Raw genomic sequence first — 20473 nt, forward strand, 5'->3', positions numbered from 1 at the left:
TGCATCCCCGTGTGGGCCTCGTTTCGCACAAATTAGATCGTATCTTCATGCCGTGACCTCCGATTAATGATCCGTCTGCATCGACACATTTCCCTACAGACGTAGGAAAATCATAGGCACATTATTAACACAACAGTCCCTACACAAACTAACACCACTCTAACCCTCCTAACAAAGCTACATCCACACCCGCACGTGGCAGAGATACCCTTGGCAAATCTCGCCCAATCTGCATGCAGCTACGTTTCGGCCAACGCCTTCGACTCCAATGCTCGCCTCATCTGCATATAACTCCGCTGCAACAACTGCCCCCACCAATCCTCTACCCCAAATCCCCCCTGAGATTCAACCACTCCCTTTAACTCCTCCCTGTCCCAACATGGCTGGACGCCATCATGACAATGATGGGGATATCGAGCTCGATGCAGAGGCTGACAATTTCTTCAATCGAAGAAATAACAACAACTAATGCCGACGCCCCTTGGGAAAACTGGAACTTCCCAAATATAACTGTAGGGGAGACCCAACCCGATTCCTCCAACATTTTGATGCCGCATGCCACGCAGGTGGAGGTCAATCCCATGAAACCAAGGTGGCTTGGTTTCCCATGGCCTTAACTGATGAAGCGTCTGAATGGTACCTAGACCTTCTAGTGGAAGAGCGTGCCACATGGGAACTACTTCAAATAGAATTCAAACGACGCTTTCAAACAGAGAGGCTAGAAGATGATCCCGCTCTCCAACTCAGCAAGATCGAACAAGGCCGGAGAGAAGATGTACGAACGTACCTGGGGAAGATGAATGATTAATCACCAAATGTGACCCACGCCCAAATGCAAAGTACCTCATGGCATGGTTCATTGCAGGACTCAGAAAGAAAATCCGAAAGGATATGAAAAAGATAAGTAGCTATGAAACGTTCAGTGCTGCTCATGCGGCAGCCATTGACATCTAGGATGGCATGACAGACTCAGACACTAGCAGTGATGATGGCAGATCTAGTACCCGAGATAAGCACTCAAAAAAAGGCAAATCCAAGTCCATTTTCGAAACATCAAATGAAGATCGCCTAGAGGCCATGACCTTGAAGCTGAAAGAAGATATGATGCAGGCCATGGATCAAAAACTTCACTTATCTCAGCTGCCAACTCAAACATATCCACTGCGAGAGAATGTCTGGTGTCCACACTGCATGGCAAATCATACAACAAATGAGTGCCCAGTCCTAAAAGCCAGGATCATTGCACAAGCAAATCCACCGCCAAGGTTGTGGTGCCATATCTGCATCGTCGATGGCCATGATGAGAACAGTTGCATCTTCAACATGCGCAACAACCCGCCTCGACCTCAACAATACCAAGCGACACCTATGCCAGTATACAGGTAACTGGCACTTGCATAAGCACCCCCAACTCCAAGGCTAAATCCTGTTCCTGTTCGGACACAAGTCCCACAACTACTCAGGAATCCGAATCCACGACCATCTGTAGAGATTGTGGCATAGGACATGCCTGTATGGATTGTCTAATGAAAAATAAGGTCCCTTAACAAACAGAGGTTAAGCTTGACGTCCCAATCAGCATCATTGGGGTGGACCATCAAAGTCTGGGTTTGGCAAGTGTAAAGTCACAACTTGTCAATGTAATTACATGCCAACAAAAAGAGGCCACCAAGGACCCTAACATTCCAATCCAACCAAAGCGACTTCTGAAAAAGAAAGCACAAGTGCCTCCACCTCCGCCAAATGAGCAGCCGAGCTCATCCACATCAACTCCCGAGCCCCAAATAAAAGAAGCTCCATACCCGAATGCAAAGGTGGAGAAGGCTCGTTTTCAGGTACTTCAACAATGGGTCCAAAATGAACAAGCTCAATTTGAGGCTGAGAAGCAAGCTCAAGACCCAATCCATGAGTTGGCCCCACAAAGTAATGATACTATACTCGAGCCTTTGTTCCAACAATAGATTCCACAATAGAATGTTCTGCCACGTCAACTTGAAGGAGCCGCACTCTCTAGCATCCTGAGTTGCCCTGTGTCAATTCCCATTGGAATCCTCCTACGAAACTGTCCAAGACATAGTGGATGGTGGAGTAGGTGTAAATGTCCTATCAAAGGAGCTCTACGAAGAATGGGGTCTCCCACCAATGCAAAAGGCTAATTTCAACATACGCCTTGCTGATGATTCACGGGCTAAACCCTTGGGAATAGTAAATGGCGTGTCCACAAAGATCGCAAGTGTACGCTTTTCCCTTCAATTCACAATCTTGGATTAACGAAGTCGAGCTCCCAAAAGTTGAACCTCTGCAATTGAATAACAGCAGAAGATCCCGCAAGAAAGCTGGAGGAGGAAATCATAGAAAATCCAAGGTCGAGCACTTCAATGAATTCGAACGAGTCCAAACAAGGATTGTCGAATTGTACCTTGCAAAGTCAGCTCCCTCAACATCAAAATCACCGCCTCTTGAATGGTCACTTGAGGGACTGGAAGAAGTATGCGCAGCAAATGAACCCTTACTTGGAAACACCGTACCAGTGGAAAAGTTACCCCACAGTTCCCAACGTAAGAAGTTTCGAAAGTATAAGCCACATGTGCGTATGAAGATCGATCAAGACAATTCACCCAAAAAAAAAAAAAAGGGTCTCCAAGAGCCAAACAAATTATAATACTATGCCACCCCGTACACATGGCACATGTCAGGCTAGTTCAACACATCAAAGTCTGATCTTCAAGAAGTGCTGGAGTAATTCAAGAATTACACAAGTGGCAGTGTCCCCATAGCAATGCCAAGACCACGAACATCATTTGAAGTTCAAGTTGTGCTGCTAGAAACCTTGGACGGAGTCCAATTCAACACAACAATAATCGGGAGCCAACTACAGCGCTACTACTTCAACAGGCAAGCCATCCCCGACAAAAACGACGATTTGGAAAACCAAGTCTTCCTTAGTTAGGATTAGATTGTATCACAAGCACTCACTCGCGTATGCACATTTTTGCACATATAGTTTGCACCAGATTGTTACACGCACACTCACTGGCATATGCACGTTTTTGCACATTTAGGAAGACCTAATCAATTTCGTATTGGGGATGTTTGAGTCTTAGTTTCCCTATTAAATCCCACAAATAAGCATATAGTTAGACACATCACATGCACTCACATGATTTTGCATAGATACATAATAGATTGCATGAATAATAGTATCACACACTTTCATTCCATACTCTCAAAGCATGCAATGAATTCACAAGCAGTACAAGAAGCTATGCCAAAACTCAAGATAAATTGGCAAAAGAGTCTGTAGCCTCCGCAATGAGACCCTCGCCAAACATCATAGCCGTCTCCTATATGCAAAAATATTAGACTTGCATACTAATTATCTACAAGCTCAATGATACGGGTGCAATCACATCCAACATGTATGCAAGATAGCAAGAAATGCCAGCTCAACAACGAGACCCCCGCCAAACCTCTTCCCAAGAAGATTTGATGGCAGAATCCGCAACCTCATCAACGAGATCCCCTCTGAAATTCACAACCATCTACCCCTCCTTAAGAGGAGATAAGCTTCTCAACTACAGACTACAAATTATATGGTGCAAAAGCATTACAGCAGGAATGACTCGCATGCCATAAGCTAAACACCCACTGGATTACGCACATGGCATCCCAACTCTAAAATAAAAATAAGCCATAACCCGAGGACAGGTAATAAAATGGATCCGGGAGTATGTTGACTCTATGCCAACATGAACTTATGTAGAAAGAGAATGTGATACAAGTTTGTGTTACAACTTTGTGATACAACTTTGTGATACAACTTTGTGGTTATAACTTTGTGTTACAACTTTGTGATACAACTTTGTGTTACAACTTCTACATACGACTTCTACATGTAGAAAGAGAATGTTACAACTTTGTGAAACAACTTTGTGTTACAACTTTGTGATACAACTTTGTGTTACATGCAGAGAGAGAAGCTCTCCAACTTGTATAAATACCCCATAATGAAATGAAGCCCACACTCTTTCGGGCATTGTGTTGAGTCTACTTTGGTATTCCAAGCATTTGTCTCAAGTGTCCATGCTTCCTTGCACTCCACGTCCAAAAGCATGTCCTAACCTTGCAACTCCTCCTCCCCTCTCCTCCAACCTTGCAACCCACCCTCTCCCTCTCCTCCTCCTTCGTCCTCCTCCTCCCTCCTCCTCCTCCTCCTCCCTCCTCCTCCTCCTCCTCTCTCCTCCTCCTCCTCCCTCCTCTCTCTTCTTTCTCCCATGCTCTTACACCTTCTTTCTCTCCCACTCCTATGCTTCCCTAAACCCTTTGTTCCTCAACCCTTAAAACTCCATGATCTACAAGGGAGATGAGTTCTCCACCATGTACTCTAACTTGAACCTTGGAACCTTCTAATAAACCCTAGAACCTCCTTCTAAACCCTAGAACTCCTTCTAAACCCTAGAAACTCCTTCTAAACCTTGGATCCTCCTTCTAACCCTGGACTCCTTCTAAACCCTAGAACCTCCTTCTAAACCCTGGAACCTCCTTCTAACCGTGGAACCTCCTTCTAACCTTAAACTCCTCCTAAACCTTACAATCACCAATGAAGGGGAAAGCCTTCATTACCTCAACAAAGATGATTTACGTTCCTTTTACACATGCATGCACTTTGTTTGCTTACCAGACTTAAGGCTATGTCTCTCACTGAAACACGACTCGAGGTCCTAAGCTACACGTATACTACAATCAACAATTCTAATATATCTGTAGGTGACAAAAGCCTCAGAACCCTGCAAACATAGAATACCCAGCTCTTCCTACAAAAGCAGTAGGAAAGAGCCAACACTGTGCCTCATTAGAGATTAAAAATGAGCACTAAAGATTGCCGTCATGATGATATGGATGAAGCCAAAAACCATTAGCTGGATGTGGGAGTACATGCCCTTGCAAATCCACAAGATAAAATGATGTTGATCTGCAATCATGAAAAATCCAGAATGGACCCGACCATCGCAATTTCAACTTCCCCGGCATGCTTCCAAGGTGAGTGTTGAATAGAAGAACCAGTTTCTCATGCTCAAAAGATTCTTTCTTCAAGGCCAAATCCACCCTCCGGTTGCACTGTGCTAGAACCTCCAGGGTGAGATAATAGCTCTCGAGCCACATATCATCCAACTGATCTAGAACATCCAACTAGAATACCATAGAGTCCTGTGGAAGAAGCCTGTCCTCCACTGCATTCCTCAAACTCGGAACAATATGCTCGATCGGCATAATTGCTTCCAACCCAAACACCAATTTGACAGGAGTCAACCCCATGGCCACCTTGAATGATGTGCGGTAAGCCCATAGTGCTACTAGTAACTTCTGATCCCAATCCATGCGGTTCTCATTCACCAACAGTGACATAATCTGCTTGAAAGTATGATTTGTAGACTCTGCCAATCCATTAGCCTGTGGATAATAGGGGGAAGACTTCTTGTACAATTGTCCCAGGACTACTTTAAAGGATCATCTTTGCAATGACAAGTGTTTCCTCTAGTCTCCATTCATGTACTTGGGCATGATGCCAGTAGATAGGAACGGGAGCATCTCATCATACCATGATCATGGTCCTTCTGTGATGACTTCGGCCTCTGCCATGATCGGATCCTCCCAAAAAATTGCCACTAGCTCTGCATGAGGAAACTCGTCCTCTACTCCCATTGGCAGTTCTCTAGACTCCAATCGAGACAGGTAATCTGCAATCGCATGCTGCGAGCCGGATCGATGAATCACATCAAAATCATATTTCTGCAATAGCAACACCCAACATGCCAATCGGCCCATAAGACTTTGTTGTTTTACCAAATACAACAATGCGGAATGATCAACATGGAATATAAAAGGTCAGCCTAGCAATGCCTTCGGTTCCACATGAGCCAATGCATTCAAAGGAATCACCATGTGAGCCAGGAACCGCAGATGTCTACTATGCAATCGAATTTGGTGCAAGAATCACAAGCACTCCTTAGGTGTTATTGGCACTGGGGCTTGCATAATTATTGCCACTTTGTCCGAATCCACTACAATTCCTTCCGCTAAGATCACATGGCGCAGGAGTCAGTCGTTGTAGATTGCAAACATGCATTTCATACAGTTCAAACTGAAGGAGACTTCCCTGCATCATTGGAAATTAAGGAGAAGGAGAAGGAGAAGGAGAAGGAGAAGCAAAGGTTGGCACTGCATGCATAACTGCACTATCGGAGCGTGTCTATAGATGCGGCTAACAATGTATCTATAGGTGCGGCTACGTAGTATATCAAAAAATTAGACGCGCTGTGAGATGCGCTCCGACAGACAAATCTCAAGAAAAAGCTAACAATGACAGATGCGCGACTCCAAAAAGAACAAAAATTCCCAAAAACATTCTTTCCTACATGCGACAAAGGACGAATCTGAAGAGAACAACTTTCAGAGTGTACAAGAAGCAACATAGATTGAAAGAGAAGACCCACTGACAAATCTTTCTCTCCTTCTTCTCTTGTGGCTTCCTTCTTCACCCTCTTCTCTTGTATGCTTTAAAATTTTTTCTCCAAGAGAAGGAGAGACTCACTCTAATGAAAGCATGTATGAAACCTTATCTGTATACTTCTATACAGTCTAATGAAAAAACCATTATTAATGTTGGGAACAACCTAAAAATATGACTACATTGCAGCATGTATGAAATCTTATCTTTATATTTCTATGCTTGTTTAAGCCTTTATTTGGGATGTGTACATCTCATAACTTTTTAAAATTTTCCTCCAGAAGGAGGAGAGACACTCTAATGAAAGCATGTATGAAACCTTAAACTTAAATTTTTGCTCCAAGAGGAGGAGAGACTCACTCTAATGAAAACATGTATGAAACCTTATCTGCATACTTCTATGCAGTCTAATGAAAAAACCATTATTAATGTTGGGAACAACCTAAAAATATGACTACATTATAGCATGTATGAAATCTTATCTTTATATTTCTATGCTTGTTTAAGCCTTTATTTGGGATGTGTACATCTCATAACTTTTTTATATTTTTATAGCAGAAGGAGGATATAGAAGACATAGCAAGTGAAGAAGAATACGATGTAGACTACTCTCTTAATAAGAAAGGGATGTACTACTAAGAAATACTAGGTATCACATGCGTTTAAGGGAAACCCCTCCACTAATTTTTTTCATTCAATAAAACCACCTCTCTTTCCTTATAAACTAATAGATTTTTTCTAAAATTGAATTAAAAACCCCCTCCTCTTATTGTAATCCTATTAAAATGTTTCCAAAAGTGGGATTAAAATACCCCTCCTTTTGAATGCACGTGGTACACTAAAATTTTTGGAGGTGAACCACCCCCCAAGGCAAGGATAAGGTAATTTCTCACAAACCACTACACACTCCTACTCATTCTCTCCACCTAGACACATCCAAAACGATCCCCCCCGATCAAGTCAAACACCCAGATCCCCCAGAAACCACCAAATTTCTTCTCCAAAGCCCAAAGACCCAAACCCCCTTAAACCCCAACAGCCTCTAAATCCCCTTAACCCCCCCCTAAATCCCCTCGATCCCCCGCAAGACCTTTAAACCCATCCAATTTTTCAAAACACCCCCAAACCTCCCAAACCCTAAATTCTAAACTCCCTTAAACCCCACACAGTCCCGAAAGCCTCCTTAAATCCCCTCAAACCCTCTTAATTTTTCCTAAAAATCCCCCCCCAAAACCCATTCTTATTCGATTTTGTGTTTGTGTTTTTTTTATTGTTTGTGTTTGTGTTTGTCCAATTTCGCTAAATTAGATATATTGTCATCACATCGCACATCCGGAGAGTGGACTCCCACAAATCATGCGACTCTTATAGGAGGGGAGATCATTGTCTCTACTCTCCAGAGGAGTTCGATTCCACTCAACCGAATCCTTAGGGGACTAGGACTTCTTAGGAACCAACTCCTTTGGAGACTATCCCTCGGGGGACTCCTTTTCTAGTAGCCCAAGGCTTCGTCAGGAGTCCTTATGATTTTGTTGTAGCCATGAGCGACATGGAGGCAGAGTGATTATTTTCTCTTCTATCCCAGAGGACCTGCACAGTTCCCTCTCCTGCACCCACTGGGGGTATATCGGGACATCATGTTAGATATGCTCAATGCCCCACCCTCCTGGTAACCACTAGTGGTCTAAGGTGCTCAAGTTGTAAGGTCCCCATATGAGGAGAAGCCTGTGTGATGAGCCTGGGACACTCGATGGATCCTCACTTGCATGTCAGATGAGGCCTATCAATGAGACCGTTGATGGTAGAAAGGTGATTCTGATGGAGCCCCTTATTCTTGATGGCGACGGTATAGGGAATATTCCTTGAATATTCCCCGGACGACTAGTCAGTCCCACTGACTAGGTTGATTGGTCGACTTCACCGACTAGGTTGACTGGTCAGTGTTGGAAAGCTGAAAGGAAAGGAAAGAGTGGACACAAACTCAGATTACTTGCATTACTTGCTTGTAGAATGAAGAAGAGTGAGGTCCTTAAGTAGGCACCTCATACATGCTCACTGACATCACTGAAGACTTCAAAGCTCCACAATCAGCTCCTCAATGTGCTCCTAGATTCTCTCAATCATCCTATGTGGCTCTCCACCACCTAACTGTGCTTGTGGGCACCTAATTGTGCCTCTAGCACTCACACATAGAAACCAAGGTGTGCCTGAGGCATACACCTTGAGATATCCCATCAAACCCCCCCTCAAGGGAATGCCTCAGGCTATGTCAAGGATACATCTAGTCTCATAGTTGCTCATGCCATCTCATGGTGGTCAAGGATAAATCTATGGCTAGGTTCTCATGCTAGCAAGGGTTCTTCTGGGTGTAAGGTAAACAAAAGGGATACAAAAAGGCCTTCCAATGGTTATCTCCCCTACATGTACATGCACACAATGTCTGTAGGAGGTACCATGGAGCAAAACATACACATGACCTACATCATAAGGTGACTAGAGGTGTTTACAAAACACACAAAAACACAATAGTTTATTTCATTCATTTTGGAGGACTATCCAGCCTGAGTACCTTGACATAAAAAGAGAGATCTGGAGCATACATAGAGATGTTTTTAAATGCATAATCTTCATGGGATGCCTCATCTTGTGGAGGCAAAATATCCATGTCAAGGCAAGGTCTTACCACATGGGCAGTGTCTAGTGCCTTATAAGATGGTACTATGATAGAACAAGTGGATCTGAAAATCATATCCTTCAAGAGAATAATTATCTTGTCATCTCCATAGTTGTGTAGAGAAGCATATCTTAGGTATCTGACCTTCATCTTTTTCTTGTTCTTGGAGTCAAATAAAAGTGTAAAGAATAAGGGAGAGAGATAGGAGACTCAAGTGTAACTTTCTTCACAACACACAAAAGAGAGAGGACACAAGGTTGGAGGGTGAAGCCTTTCTTCACTTTTGCACACAACAACAATACAATAGAAGAGGGAAATACCCTATATGTCAAACCCTAGAATACGTGGTTCATAAGTGAACCCAAACCAAAAACATACGTGGTAGTCTAACTACACCACGAGTACAACTAACATAGGCGGTGACATAAATGATAGTCATCCAGGAGATATATCGGGGGTAGAGCTTGATATCTCAACACTCCCCCTCAAGCTCAAATCCATCTCATGTACACCAAGCAAGCTCCTAAATCTGCGAAGCTTCTTGGTACCCAATGCCTTCGTAAAAATATCAGCCACCTGCTCTTCAGTGCTGACATAGACAAGATCAATCTCACCAGCTAGAACCTTCTCTCTCACAAAGTGATAATGCACCTCAATGTGCTTCGTTCTAGCATGATAAACTGGGTTATTAGCAAGCATGATGCTGCTAACGTTGTCACAATGAATGACAACTGCTGCATGAATTGACTGTCCCATATCTGCAAGTAGCTTCCGTAACCAAGCTACCTCACATGCAGCCATTGCTGCACCCCTGTACTCAGCCTCTGTGCTCGACAAGGTAACTGCTGGCTGCTTCTTGCTGCTCCAACTGATGGCACCACTCCCAAGGGAAAACATAAAACCACTAGTAGATCTCCTGTCTGAGACACTACCAGCCCAGTTAGCATCTGTGTATCCATGTACCTGTAATGCACACCCAGCTTCATAAAACAGTCCATAATGCAATGTGGACTTCACATACCGCAGTATGCGCCTAGCCGCATCCAAATGTGGCTTCCTCGGTGCCTGCATAAAATGACTCACCAGCCCACAGCATAGCTCAAATCTGGTCTGGTTATAGTCATGTAAATCAAGCTACCTACTATGCGCCTGTACATAGTAATATCTTCAAGAAGCTCACCTGTCTCTGCATTGAGCTTCACATTCTGCTCCAATGGAACAGAAATAGGCTTACAGCCTGTCATCCCATATTTGGACAGCCTGTCCAAACCGTATTGCCTTTGCAATAGCCATATCCCACTCGGGGATCTAATAACCTCAATGCCCAAGAAGTAACGCAGCTCTCCCAAATCCTTCATCTCAAATTTTTGCTTCAACAGCAGCTTCACTTCATTAATGTCTGCATCACTATCACCTGTAATAATCAAGTCATCAACATAGATGACTATAAGCACAATCCCTCTGTTTGTCCTTTTCACATAAAGTGAAAAATCTGAATTGGAAAACTGAAATCCAATAGTGACAAGATATTGCCCTATCTTGTCTGACCATGCCCTCGGTGCCTGTTTTAAGCCATACAAGGCTTTGCGCAACCTGCATACAAAATCGGGGTGTGAATTATCCTCATAACCTTCTGGCTGCATCATATAAACCTCTTCCTGCAAATCACCATGCAAGAAGGCATTTTTCACATCCATCTGATGCAAAGACCATCCCTTTGCAGCAGCCATAGCAATTACTGCTCTCACGGTTGCCATCCTTGCAACTGGGCTTAAAGTTTCCTCATAGTCAATTCCATATGTCTGCGCAAAACCTTTGGCAACCAATCTTGCCTTGTACCTGCTAACAGACCCATCAGCATTGTGCTTTACTTTGTAAACCCACTTGTAGCCAATAGCCTTCTTATCATGAGGCAAAGGCATCAAATCCCAAGTGTGGTTTGCATCCAAGGCAGCCATCTCTTCATCCATAGCTGCTTCCCAATTTTTATGCCCTGCTGCATCCTCAAAACATGTGGGCTCTGGCTCCTCTAGAACCTTGACCATATAAGCATAGTGATGTGCTGTATACCCATCATATCTCAGCCTGTCAACTGGATACTTAATACGAGTGGACCTCCATACAACTGGATCAGTTGCACGAGTCTTTAAACCATGCCTGCTTTTCCTTGCACCAGGTGTAACAACAGAAGGAATCCCAAGTTCCTCATCAAGGCTCATTTCAGAGCCGCTTGACTCTCCATCAACATGAGAGCTACCAGCAGACACATCAAACACTGGAGCATGGTCTACTTTTTCTTTTCCCTTATGTGATACCTGCACAACACTATCAGGGCTGCCATGTGACGATTCACTAGATCTCAATCTCCCTGTCCATGCATTAGATCCACTAGTAGAGGACTCTCTGGGTCCACTCAAGGCTTGAGATTGCTGCTCTGCATTTATTGCAGCATTCCCATTTCCTGCATCTGCATCTCCTACCATAACAGTTGGTGCATACCAGCTGCTCATTTCATCAAAAACAACATCTCTGCTCACTTGCATTTTGCGGGTGGAAGGGTTATAACAGCGATACCCTTTCTGGTGCAGAGCATATCCAATAAAGATGCATTTTTCTGCCTTTGGATCCAGCTTTGTTCTCTTCTCATCAGGAACATGAACATAAGCTATGCAACCAAATACCTTCAAGTGAGAAATATCTGGTTTTTGGCCTGTATACATTTCTTCAGGCGTCAAGCCATGGACAGCTGCAGTGGGGGTTCTATTTCATAATATAAACTGCAGTTGCTACTGCTTCAGCCCAAAAATAATCAGGCATGTTTTTCTCATTTAGGATCGCCCGTCCTACTTCTGCAATATGCCTGTTCTTCCTTTCTGCAACCCCATTCTGCTGAGGGGTAGACCTACATGAGTACTTCCTTTGAATTCCCTGTTCTTTCAGATATTCACAAAATTCTTCTGAAAAGTACTCTCCCCCTCCATCAGATCTTAGCACTTTAATATGCACACCTTTCTCTTTTTCAACCATGGCCTTAAAAGCCTTGAAATGGCTGAACACTTCACTTTTGTGCTTCATAAAATAAATCCACACCTTCCTAGTGTAGTCATCAATAAACGTCACATAATAATGGCATCCACCAATAGAAGCAGCTTTGGTTGTCCAAACATCTGAATGGATCACTTCCAAAGGTCTTCTGCTCACCTTAGCATTTTTGGGAAATGCATGTCTGGCCTGCTTACCCATTTGGCATGCTTCACATACCTTTTGCATTCCCTCAACTCTGAATTTAGGCAAACCTGCAACAATGTTTTTCGTTTGCATAGATTTCAGCCTTTGTATATTCACATGCCCAATGCGCTTGTGCCATATCTCAATATCTGCAATGACACCTCTCCCATGCGCAAACATAGCAGCTTTCACCTCAGGCATATCAACATCCAAGGTGAACATTCTGCCATTTTTGTTGCCTTTCGCAACCAAGCGGCACTTATTTTTCAAGTCCTCAACAAAGCATCCATCAGGATTAAATCTAACCTGTAGACCTTGCTCAACCATCTGGCCAACTGAAACCAAGTTCTTAGTGATTTTTGGAACATGAAGTACATCTGCCAAGTACTTCGTTTTGCCATCCTGCATAGCCAATGGCACTTTACCAACCTGCGTAATTGGGTGCGCAGTATCATCACCTGTTTCAACATAACCTGGCTTATCCAAATTTCTAACATCATGAAACCACTCACCATGACTGGTCATGTGGTTAGAGGCACCTGAATCAACATACCAAACATCATTGCAAGCTGCAGCATCTCCTGACATGGAGTTAACCATATGCTGCATCACAAAAAGGTGCTCATTTCTGTCGTCACCATGCCCACTTGATGATGCATAGTTGCTTTGCTGCAACTTCCCACTTTTGATGTCATTCTGCTTTTTATAGCATGTATTCTCCTTGTGTCCAGGCTTTCCACAATAATAGCATTCTATGCTGCTATTTACTTGCTGGTTCCTTTGCCATGAACCACGGCCTCTTTGGCTCCCCCTGCCTCTAGAACTACCACGTCCTCCTCCATAGGACTGGTTTTCCTGTTGTTGCTGTTGGTTCTGATTTCCTGCACGGCCACCAAAACGGCCTCTTCCTCTACCCCTGCCTCTACCTGTATTCGAGTAGAAAGCAGTCTCTTGAGAAGTTGAGGTGGCTGAACCACCATTCCTTTGCTCTTCACTCAGCAAGAGAGCAATAAGTTCCTGAAAATCAGGAAATGTTTCACGGACTCCAATGGATGTCCGAAACTGTGCATAATCTTTCCCAAGACCATTCAAGGTCACGGACACTAAGTCCTCATCATCAACAGGTGCTCCAATGGAGGCAAGAGAATCTGCAAGGCCTTTCACCTTCAAGGAATACTCATTTATATTCAGATTTTTCCTTTGCACATTGTGCAACTCCTGCTTTAGTTGCATCTTTCGTGCTTTGGTATTTGTGCTATACAGCTTCACCAATGTATCCCATGCCTCCTTAGGCGTCTCTACATCCTATATATGCACAATCATAGAATCTGAAATGCTAACAGATAGCCAATACAGGCATTTTCTGGCTTTTTCATGCCATTCTTTAAAGGCCTTCAATTCAGCAGGAGTGGGAGCAGCACCCAAAACTGGTTCTGCAGTTTCACCACTGATGTACTCCCAAACTCCCTTTCCCATAAGGAAGTTTGTCATCCTGAACTTCCATGCTTAGAAGTTGTTCTTGTCAAGCTTCTCACTGACAATGGTAGACAGATTCTCAAACATTTTACAAATCACGAATTGCAACAGCAACCTGTAAACACAGCAAATGCCTCACAAGGGCAAATAGCAAAACTTCTGCAAAAAGCCTCACAGGGGCAGATCTGCAACACTGACGAAAGTGGTATTTCACCACACAATCACTTCCTAGTGACGATTTTGCATCAACAGGCAACAGGCATGAATCTGCAACTCCCAATATCTCTGCACACAGGCATACGATGCAATTTCTGTGGCACTTTTCCACCGACTAGCCGCGCAGTGGTCGCACAGCGAAAAACAGGGCCTTTTTCTGAGTGCCTGCGAAGAACTTGCGCCTTCAAAACGGGCCCCGAAACGGCCTCAAATCAAAGCATATACTGCGCTCTCGCCACACCGCGAAGGGCCTCTCAATCTGAAACAGTGCACTCCTGCACTTCTGGCTGTGCTACCTGTAGAGATTTGCTCCCAAACTCGAAATAGGAAAGCAACACTGGTCCTCTTACCAGGACACCACAAACTTGGCTTGCTTTCTTGAGCTCCTTACCACGAACAAGGCTCTGATACCATGTAAAGAATAAGGGAGAGAGATAGGAGACTCAAGTGTAGCTTTCTTCACAACACACAAAAGAGAGAGGACACAAGGTTGGAGGGTGAAGCCTTTCTTCACTTTTGCACACAACAACAATACAATAGAAGAGGGAAATACCCTATATGTCAAACCCTAGAATACGTGGTTCATATGTGAACCCAAACCAAAAACATACGTGGTAGTCTAACTACACCACGAGTACAACTAACATAGGCGGTGACATAAATGATAGTCATCCAGGAGATATATCGGGGGTAGAGCTTGATATCTCAACAAAAAGTGCTATGAGAGGGTAGATTTCTGGCTTTGTAGTTGCTTCCTTTTTGGCAACCATTGTTTTGGCAATCTTCAACAAGGAAGTCAGGTTGGCATTTTCATCCTCTGTAGCATAACAAGACATTGCTTTATGTTTTGGCTTTTCACATATTTTGCATAAGCAAGCCATGAGAGGGACTAACCTAGGTATTGGGCAGTGTCTTCTCTCTTACAGGGCTTAGAATAACAACTGAAATGCTTCAAAATATAAGCATTTAATGTAGCAAAGTCTTGTGACCAAATTTCAAACAATGATGCTTCTTCTTACACGCTTCATAGAGGTGGCTAAAATGAATACTTTCCAATCAAAATTAGGTCTAGCAATTCAAAACAAAACTGAAGCCACACTTGTACTGAAGTTATTGAAAGTTTCAAAAAACCAGAAATGCTAGAGTAGCATTTTATGTAGCATCATCTTCAAAAACTTGTCCAAAACTGTCAAAACCAAAAGGCTGAACTTGGAGGGCTTGTAGCTCACTCTTCAAAGCAAAGAAAAGAGGGCTTTCTAAAGCAAAAGAAAGCTCATATACCAGAGAGGGTCCAGCACAGAGGTTGGACGAAATAGTGCGCACTTTTGCCCGGGGGAGTTGCTATAGTCTGAACCTGAGTTTTGACAATTTCTCCCTCGTTACTAAACCAAATGAGCTGAAAAATGGCTCAAAATCTTCGTCTTAAGGCCGCCCATCTACTCCTAAGAGGGCTCAGGCAATGGCAAAGTAGGCAGGGAGTATTGAGCAATAGAAAAAATTCGCTCTTTGGAGAATGGCAGCCAACAGAGACGTTTTTTTCTCAATTGCTTGCAGGTGGAAGTTCCCCCATACTAGAGGAGTTTCCAGCTCAGAGGGTTTGGGCAATGGTCGTTTGTAGGTGGAGAACCAAGCTCTCAAAGATTTTGGGAAGAAGGAGGAAAATGGAGAAGAAGAAGATGAAGAAGAAGATGATGATGTGGTAGAAATGGGCTCAAGGGGGATCAAAGGGCTCTGATACCATTTTGGAAAGATGAAAGGAAAGGAAAGAGTGGACACAAACTCAGAATACTTGCATTACTTGCTTGTAGAATGAAGAAGAGTGAGGTCCTTAAGTAGGCACCTCATACACGCTCACTGACATCACTGATGACTTCAGAGCTCCACAATCAGCTCCTCAATCTGCTCCTAGATTCTCTCAATCATCCTATGTGGCTCTCCACCACCTAACTGTACTTGTGGGCACCTAATTGTGCCTCTAGCACTCACACATAGAAACCAAGGTGTGCCTGAGGCATACACCTTGAGATATCCCATCAGTCAGTTCCACCGACTTCGTTGATCCGACTACCGCCCTCATAGCTATAAAGAGGCAACCTCCCTAGTCCATTGTACTAGATCAGATCTTCTAGCAGAGATCTTTCAGCTAGTAGCTCTTCACCTAGTATCTATTTAGATTACCATCTAAGCTCCATTGTGGGAGCGCACGGGTGGATGGAGCCATCATCTATACTACATCAGTATTGAAGGAGAATTTTGTTCATCTCCAGTTTGCTATGTACTCTTTATTCTTTGTTTAGTTTCTATTCTGCTATGCCGTGTAAATTAACATGGTATCAGAGCCCAAGCGGCTCTAAGGATCGAAGAATAGAAGAGAGGCAAGGGCTTCAATAGCATACATAGTGATGGCAACAGGAAGCGGCTCAACACAAAGCAGTTCGATTTCAGCAGCTGCTGCTACTGCACCAACAATCCAGGCGTTGAGGATTCGCCCACTAGCCTTCACTGAAGGCAAGCTAGATGCCCTAAAGAGAAAATTTTCCAACCCTCTCGGGTATGAGTTTGAGCAAAAGTCCTTGCTTATGTGCATGGGAGAGCTCCGAAGGTCTCGTAGATATGACTTAAGGAAGGGTGTTATGAAAGGTAAGCCCAGGTGAGGTTGGGCAAACTCGAAAGATTGAAAGAAAGCAAAGAAGGAGTTCAAGGAGAATCCATATGCATTCATGCCTTAGCGGAGGGTGGCGCGGAGACGCTTGGAGACCATAGGTCCTTCGCACCTCGAGAGCGATGGCAGACTAGGCAACGAGGCATGGGTGGTAAGTATATATTTATATTCTACTGAGTATCTGATATGTTCAGTCGTACAAATGTTTTGTCATTCATATCTAGCTTCTTAAATTTTGATCCACAAGAATCTGTGATTGGTTTGCCTCCAAGCAACCACGAGTACAGAAGGGCATTCAGGATTACAGCCAACCCTTGGTTTAAGGAGAAGGAGCAAGAAGGATATGATATCAATTAAAATTGTGGGGCAATTAGATGGGACTAAAACAAGCCCCATCCTACCCCACATTATAATTTTGTTAAAATGTTGGTATACTGATGCCTATACCAACACCCATACTGACATAGAGAAATATCCGTTATCAACACCCATACCGATGCTCACATCGATGCTTTCTTTACGACGTGCACACCGACGCACATTTCGACACTTTTCACTTGAAGAAAGAAAAAAAAGTTTGTATTTAATGTCGGTATCGGTGCCAGAAAGTAGCTTGTCTTGTAGTGTTAACGGCCCAAATTCTATAATTTGTGTCAGATAGCTGAGTCCAACTTGCCTGGGGGGTCACTAAGAAATATGTAAGCTACCATGTGCGATCAATGGAAAGCGTTTTATATTTTTATGGAGTTACATAAAATATACATACATAAGGACTTTTTAAATTTCATAAATAAAATTTTCATATATAAAGGACACTTTAATCATCTCAAAACTCCATAGGTAGGGGGATATTTTAATACCCCTTGATCGCACGTGCTATATGGGGATTTTACATAGTTGCCCCCTCGGGGCAATTTGTAGGTGCGAGTGGTAGTGGATGAAGAAGCCATAATCGGTGATGGGAAAAACTAAGGTGATAAAGTAAGAGGTCCTTACGATCGAAAAAAAGCAGGCAAGCACTGAAGGAGGGAAGGATTACGAGGACATCTGATACCATGTAAGAAAATAATGAGTAGCGTAAAAGATAATGGAAATGAAGGAAGAAAGCTCGAGCAAGAAATGTAGACAAGAACTGCATATGCAAAAAGTGGCTAGGAAAACGATGATGTATTGCAGTGACCGGGGTAGGCCTTATAAATATTATAATGTGTAATTACCTCAATATAGTCCGTTATAACTAATCCAAACTTATTCCAATGAGAGTGAGTATCACTAAGCTAAATGTTTTCAGTGTTAATTCATACATCGGTATAGTTCGTTGTGACTAATCCTGACTTATTCCAATGAGAGTGATTATCACTAAGCTAAATGTTTTGCAGTTAATTCATACATTTCAATAAACAAGATGAATTTCATTCATGTGGCTTGCCCTAGATGGTGAGCGTAAAAGGGGGTGAATTGCAAGGTGAGACAGAGAGAAGGAGAAGAAGAGAGAGAGAGAGAGAGAGAGAGAGAGAAAGAGAGAGAGAGAGAGAGAGGGCGGGAGACACAAGTGGAGGATTTGAAGGGATGAGAGGAGAGAGAGAAAAAGGTGGGATTCTCATATGCTCATCCAATCAATGCATGCCAAAAAAAAAAGGTGAACATAAAAATAACTAAATACTTAGATTTTTCTCTTTGGAGGCCAAACGATTACTATAAGGCCTACCCATTGCGGGCAGGCCAAAAACTGTGTACGGATAATAGGATAATAGGCAAGGTGTGGACCTTGTGGTACTGAAAAGTGCCTTCTCTGAAAAGTGCCTTCTGGACAGGAGTGCTTTGAACTACTTTAAGCACATGGAAAGAGACGTCAGAACGTTCATTCGCGAGCCATACAGAACGTCCAACAGTCAAATATGCAAATTTCAAAAGGCCAAATGACCAGGGCACGTAGACGGGGAATCTGTGCAATGGGCAAAATGGAAAGAAGTCGACGTCAAGTTGACTGTGGAGGCGAGTTGCGGTTGTCTTTGATGTAGAAGAAACTTTTGCCATTGTGCCGTCAGCATTGGCCAGCTAAACGTAATGATTGCAAAGAAATACGCATCAAAGCTCAGGAAGGAATGACTGCCAACCAGCCCTGCCAGTGCACGCCCCCCCGTGCTCATGTGTAAGAAAGAGAGACAGAGGCCATGTGTGTGTGAGAGAGAGAGACCTTTCTTTCTCAGCGGAAAAGACTCTCAGTAGATTTTAACCATGTATGAGTTTCGCAGCCAGTCTGGGCTCCCTGACGATCCTTGTAAGAGCCAGCACTCCCACTCTCAACAAATCGTCCATCCTTGTTAAAGGTTTTTATTGCCATTGTCGAAGTGCTCCGACATTGTTGGAAGTTTGCAAGAATGTTGTGTAGCCAGTATAGAGCCAGTTTAAACTCTATCAACAGCTTTATGACTTTTGCATCCTACGCTACATAACTTTGCAAAACGATCTCCACATGGCTTCTGCTCCAGAGGATCCCGCTGCTCTTAGCTCAAAGCTTGCTCAATACGAGACGAAAATCACATTACACGTCCTTTTTACATGTTTCATGGCTGCTAGCGGCGGGCTCATGTATGGGTACGACTTGGTCGTCGCAGGTACGTGCGTTCATACAAATTAGCTTTCCCTTGCAGGCTTTGGCATCTTAAAGGCTCTTGATGACTCAATTAGGTCGCGGCAGCAATAAAACGGAAGTGATAAGCTGTAATTGCTTCCGTTCTTCCAGGCGGAATTTCGATCATGGACGATTTTCTGCTCAAGTTCTATCCGAGCGTATACAAACACAAATTGAATACAACAGAGGACAACTATTGCAAGTATAGCAATCAGGTTTTTCAACTGTTTAGTTCCAGCCTCTATTTAGCTGCGCTGCTGTCCACCTTCTTCGCATCCAGAGTGAGCAGAAAGTTTGGGCGTCGGGCAACGATGCTAGGCGGAGGCATCTTTTTCATCGTCGGGACGGTTCTCGGAACTTTCTCTCAAAACCTCGGAATGCTCATTACTGGCCGCGCAGTGTTAGGATGTGGAATCGGGTTTGCGAATCAGGTACCCTACAGCGCTGATGACACAGCCTCTCGGATGATTAAAAAAGCTCTGTTCATGATTTTTGATGGTTTATTTGACTCGCAGGCAGTGCCGGTGTATTTGTCGGAAATTGCACCACCCAACTTGCGAGGTGGATTGAACCTTCTTTTCTCGGTGTACGTCACTGTGGGCATCTTCTCAGGAAACCTAGTGAATTTCCTGGCCTCTAAAATCCGTCCGTGGGGATGGCGTATTTCTCTTGGGGTTGCCGGCGTCCCGGCCATTCTGCTGACGGTTTGCAGCCTACTAGTGGTTGAGACTCCCAACAGTCTATTAGAGAGAGGCCATTTGGAGAAAGCAAAGTCTGTTTTACGTAAAATTAGAGCCTCTGACGAGGTAGACGCTGAGTTCAACGACCTTTTAAAGTCGATTCACGGTGCTCAGGTCGTGAAACATCCTTTCAAGGAATTGCTCGCCAGGCAAAACACACCACAGCTCGTGATGTCTTGCGCTCTCCCATTTTTCCAGCAATTCTCGGGCAACGATGCAATCTTGTTCTATGGCCCTGTTCTCTTCAAACTGGCGGGGTTCAAGGATCAAGCATCGTTGTACTCTGCCGTGATTACAGGAGGGACGGCGTTTGTGACGGCCTGTGTGGCGGCGT

General features: G+C 43.8%; 1 protein-coding gene across 1 annotated transcript in view; it reads left to right on the forward strand.

Moving 5' to 3' along the window:
* Positions 1–18960: 18960 nt before the first annotated feature.
* LOC147894331 (sugar transport protein MST4-like) overlaps positions 18961–20473 on the forward strand; it is a 184510-nt gene continuing 182997 nt past the window's right edge. The window contains exons 1-3 of the mRNA XM_087385281.1: positions 18961–19382; positions 19511–19830; positions 19915–20471. Of these exons, the coding sequence (XP_087241407.1) occupies positions 19241–19382; positions 19511–19830; positions 19915–20471 (1019 nt within the window). The 5' untranslated portion in view covers positions 18961–19240. The remainder of the gene's footprint in view (positions 19383–19510; positions 19831–19914; positions 20472–20473) is intronic.

This window comes from Dipteris shenzhenensis, chromosome 14 (assembly GCF_047967505.1).
Source record: "Dipteris shenzhenensis isolate YYH24624 ecotype China chromosome 14, Dip_SZ_1.0, whole genome shotgun sequence".
In the NCBI taxonomy this organism is placed as follows: domain Eukaryota; kingdom Viridiplantae; phylum Streptophyta; class Polypodiopsida; order Gleicheniales; family Dipteridaceae; genus Dipteris; species Dipteris shenzhenensis.